Here is a 5,000-nt window from a genome sequence, read left to right as displayed (position 1 = left end):
TCCTGTGACTGATTTATGTCAAATGAACACACTTGTTTTCCAAGGATATGGTCACGCGACACACGTGTTTATGGTCACGCGACACATGTGTTTATGTGACATTATATATGACTGGTCACGCGACACACATGTGTTTATGTGACATTATATATGATATGCTGTTGGGTTTCCAAACAGAGTTGGTCTTAAGTTCCTCCCTTGTCCTCCTCCGTTCCAGGGTGCGATGTACTGTCTGCTGGGGAACCACCTGGGCGTGAGTCTGGCCAACCTGCAGTACTGGGACTGCATCGGCCTCAGCTGGCCCGCCATCGTGCGCTCGGGACTCAGCACCGCCATGTCCCTGGAGAAGCCGTCGATCATGCGCCTCTTCGACGACATCGCCGACAAGATCCACCGCCAGTACGAGACCATCGGCATCGACTTCTCCGTAAGGCCTTAACCGGGAGTGTGTGTGTGTGTGTGTGTGTGTGTGTGTGTTTTAGTGTGTGTTTTAGTGTGTGTGTGTGTGTGTGTGTGTGTGTGTTTTTGTGTGTGTGTTTTAGTGTGTGTGTGTGTGTGTGTGTTAGAGTGTGTGTGTGTGTGTGTGTGTGTGTGTGTGTGTGTGTTAGTGTGATCGACTTCTCCGTAAGGCCTTATGATGGGGATAATTTCCAAACACTGTTAATGACTTAAGAATATAATAATCAAGTGCCTTGTATTATTAATTGCCTTATACAAATCATGTACTTATGTAAGCAGGAACATGGCTTTTCTGTGTTTCTGCGTGTGTGTAACTTAGAATATTAGGTGCCACTTAGTCTGCATATGTACAAGAGCATGTTTAGACCAGAAGTGATAAGAAGGGTCGAACTGTGCTTCTTCCAACCTTGTGCAAAACTTCCATCCTTGCCTCGGACGTCAGAAATCCACCACGTGGTTATCCCTGCTGAACGCTAAACTTCTGTCTATATAAACCTTTTGCAATGTGTTTAATATTGCTTCACTTTCAGCCTTGTGCTGGGGGTGAGCCCGATTGCAATTGTTGTTTGTCTAATAAATATACTTATATGCAGCTCCGGAGTCCTGAGGTAACTAGGGTGAATTTTCACCTATCACCTTAACCGGGAGCGTAAACAGTGTCAGGGCTTTACTCCGGGTGGATCGGTGTGTGTGTGCGTGTGCGTGTGCGTGTGCGTGTGCGTGTGCGTGTGCGTGTGCGTGTGTGTGTGTGTGTGTGTGTGTGTGTGTGTGTGTGTGGTCTCAGAGGCCATTAATGAGCAGACTAAAAGCTTCAGGTCACACTTGTCTCTCGGCAGTTTGAATCCGCTATAAACTGGGGGTCAAACTGCAAATCTCACCTGTGACATCTGTAGTGAATCTGGTGTTTATTTAGCCAGACTGAATCTTTGTCTGTCTAAAGTGATTGTTTCTGTTTTTGTTGTTTTAATATGGAAAAACTGGCCTGTTCCTGTCAGATCCCCGAGAGCTGTTGTAGCGTGGCTCTGCGGATCATGACCTCAGCGCGCCTGGCGACCAGTCGGCCCCTCCCCTCGGAGCAGGAGCAACAGCAGGGGATCCTCCAGCAAGAGGAGAAGAACCGAGAAGCACTAGGGTACATACACATGTAGCGCCCCCTAGCTGTCCTAGGGTATATACACATGTAGCGCCCCCTAGCTGTCATAGGGTATAAACACATGTAGCGCCCCCTAGCTGTCCTAGGGTATATACACATGTAGCGCCCCCTAGCTGTCATAGGGTATAAACACATGTAGCGCCCCCTAGCTGTCCTGGGGTATAAACACATACATGCCTCTCAAAGACTCCCTAGGGTATATACTCATTACACACACACACACACACACACACACACACACACACACACACACACGTACATGCATCTCAAAGACTCTTAGGGTATATACTCATTTTACACACACACACACACACACACACACACACACACACACACACACATACATGCATCTCAAAGACTCCCTAGGGTATAAACTGTACATATACATGCATCTCAAAGACTGTTAGGGTATAAACACATTACACACACACACACACACACACACACACACACACACATACACATACATGCATCTCAAAGACTCCCTCCAGTGAGCATTCACATAAACATGCATCTCATATGTACTACCCTGGGTACTGCTCATCAAGATAGAGCACTGTAGTATTCTCACTTCAGGGCAGGACTTCAGCTTGTCTGCAGGATTGATTTGTGTCCTCGAGGGAAAGAGGAAAAGCACTAAATGTGTGCCGTCATTCTTGTAAGACGGTGTCCAACACAAGGCTATCATGCTAACACAAGGCTATCATGCCAACACAAGGCTATCGTGCCAACACAAGGCTATCGTGCCAACACAAGGCTATCATGCTAACACAAGGCTATCATGCTAACACAAGGCTAACATGCTAACACAAGGCTATCGTGCCAACACAAGGCTATCGTGCCAACACAAGGCTATCATGCTAACACAAGGCTATCGTGCCAACACAAGGCTATCATGCTAACACAAGGCTATCGTGCCAACACAAGGCTATCGTGCCAACACAAGGCTATCGTGCCAACACAAGGCTATCATGCCAACACAAGGCTATCGTGCCAACACAAGGCTATCGTGCCAACACAAGGCTAACATGCTAACATGTAGCACATCTGCACGCAGTGTAAAGCTAATGGATGAGTTCACAGACCATAGATCAGTGTATAAACTTCAATGTATAACAATGTATAAACTTCATCTTATAAATATTTCAAGCATTGTTATTGTCTTACCCTACACAGAAAATACCAGCAGTTGGTCCATGCTCTTCTGGACTGTGTGAACAACAGAGACCTGTAAGTGAAGCTGTTTGCTGTTGTTGCTGTTTGTTGTAGTGTTTTAGTATGTGTGTTTTAGTCTGTGTTTGTGTGTTTTAGTGTGTGTGTGTGTGTTTTAGTGTGTGTGTTTGTGTGTTTTAGTGTGTGTGTGTGTGTTTTAGTCTGTGTTTGTGTGTTTTAGTGTGTGTGTGTGTGTGTGTGTGTGTGTTTTAGTGTGTGTGTGTGTGTGTTTTAGTCTGTGTGTGTGTGTTTAAGTGTGTGTGTGTGCTGTGGGGACCCAGCTCACCCCCCCCCCCCCCCTGTGTTGTAGGCCCTGGAAGTTTGAGCACATCGCCATCGGCTTCCTGTCGCTGCTGCTGAGGGACGATCACCCGCTCCCCACGCCTGCAGTCCTCTTCTTCGTCAAGAGCCTCAACCACGACTCCCTTCTCGTGCGGAAGGTACACACACACACACACACACGCACACACACACACCCGCTCCCCACGCCTGCCGTCCTCTTCTTCGTCAAGAGCCTCAACCACGACTCCCTTCTCGTGCGGAAGGTACACACACACACACACACACACACACACACACACACACACACCCGCTCCCCACGCCTGCAGTCCTCTTCTTCGTCAAGAGCCTCAACCACGACTCCCTTCTCGTGCGCAAGGTACACACACACACACACACACACACCCGCTCCCCACGCCTGCAGTCCTCTTCTTCGTCAAGAGCCTCAACCACGACTCCCTTCTCGTGCGGAAGGTACACACACACACACACACACACACACACACACACACACACACACACCCGCTCCCCACGCCTGCAGTCCTCTTCTTCGTCAAGAGCCTCAACCACGACTCCCTTCTCGTGCGCAAGGTACACACACACACACACACACACACCCGCTCCCCACGCCTGCAGTCCTCTTCTTCGTCAAGAGCCTCAACCACGACTCCCTTCTCGTGCGCAAGGTACACACACACACACACACACACACCCGCTCCCCACGCCTGCAGTCCTCTTCTTCGTCAAGAGCCTCAACCACGACTCCCTTCTCGTGCGGAAGGTACACACACACACACACACACACAACACACAACTACACCCACACAACTACACACACACACCCGCTCCCCACGCCTGCCGTCCTCTTCTTCGTCAAGAGCCTCAACCACGACTCCCTTCTCGTGCGCAAGGTACACACACTCTCTCTCTTCCACACACACACACACACACACACACACACAACTACACAAGGACACACACTCTCTACCTAACAAGGACACTCTCTCTCTCTCTAATGCTCGAGAGCCACCGGTGGCTGGAAACACGTTCCTTGTGTGTGACGACATAGTTGACCAGGAAAACTAAAGTTTTGATGATTTCAATGTTTTAGCCAATCTGTGTGTTCTTTTTTGCTGTCCTCTTCTCAAGGTGGCAATCTCAATCTGTGTGTTCTTTTTTGTCCTGTCTTCTTCTCAAGGTGGCAATCTCAATCTGTGTGTTCTTTTTTCCTGTCTTCTCCTCAAGGTGGCAATCTCAATCTGTGTGTTCTTTTTCCCTGTCTTCTTCTCAAGGTGGCAATCTCAATCTGTGTGTTCTTTTGTCCTGTCTTCTCCTCAAGGTGGCAATCTCAATCTGTGTGTTCTTTTTCCCTGTCTTCTTCTCAAGGTGGCAATCTCAATCTGTGTGTTCTTTTTCCCTATCTTCTCCTCAAGGTGGCAATCTCAATCTGTGTGTTCTTTTTCCCTATCTTCTCCTCAAGGTGGCGATCTCAGCAGTGGCTGGTATCATGAAGCAGCTGAAGAAACCCCATAAGAAAGTGCCCATCAGTCCCCAGAAGCTATGTGAGTCTCCCTCACCCTCACCCAACCATGATTCAGCTGCACTCTGGACACACACACACACACACACACACCTCTCTCATAAACACACACACACCTCTCTCATAAACACACACACACCTCTCTCATAAACACACACACACCTCTCTCATAAACACACACACCTCTCTCATAAACACACACACACACACACTCGCCCAGGGACACACACCTCTCTCATAAACACACACACACACACACCTCTCTCATAAACACACACACCTCTCTCATAAACACACACACACACACACCTCTCTCATAAACACACACACCTCTCTCATAAACACACACACACTCGC

General features: G+C 48.4%; 1 protein-coding gene across 4 annotated transcripts in view; it reads left to right on the top strand.

Annotated features, from left to right (window-relative positions):
* Positions 1-5,000, top strand: part of psme4a (proteasome activator subunit 4a) — a 50,196-nt gene that overhangs the window by 26,215 nt on the left and 18,981 nt on the right. For all 4 annotated transcript variants that reach the window (XM_031578506.2, XM_031578507.2, XM_031578505.2 and 1 more), the window contains 5 exons: positions 218-427; positions 1,455-1,591; positions 2,789-2,842; positions 3,135-3,264; positions 4,584-4,665. In XM_031578506.2, the coding sequence (XP_031434366.1) occupies positions 218-427; positions 1,455-1,591; positions 2,789-2,842; positions 3,135-3,264; positions 4,584-4,665 (613 nt within the window). The remainder of the gene's footprint in view (positions 1-217; positions 428-1,454; positions 1,592-2,788; positions 2,843-3,134; positions 3,265-4,583; positions 4,666-5,000) is intronic.

The sequence above is a fragment of the Clupea harengus genome, chromosome 13, assembly GCF_900700415.2.
Source record: "Clupea harengus chromosome 13, Ch_v2.0.2, whole genome shotgun sequence".
NCBI classification, from domain to species: domain Eukaryota; kingdom Metazoa; phylum Chordata; class Actinopteri; order Clupeiformes; family Clupeidae; genus Clupea; species Clupea harengus.
This window is presented reverse-complemented; position numbering and strand designations above follow the sequence as displayed.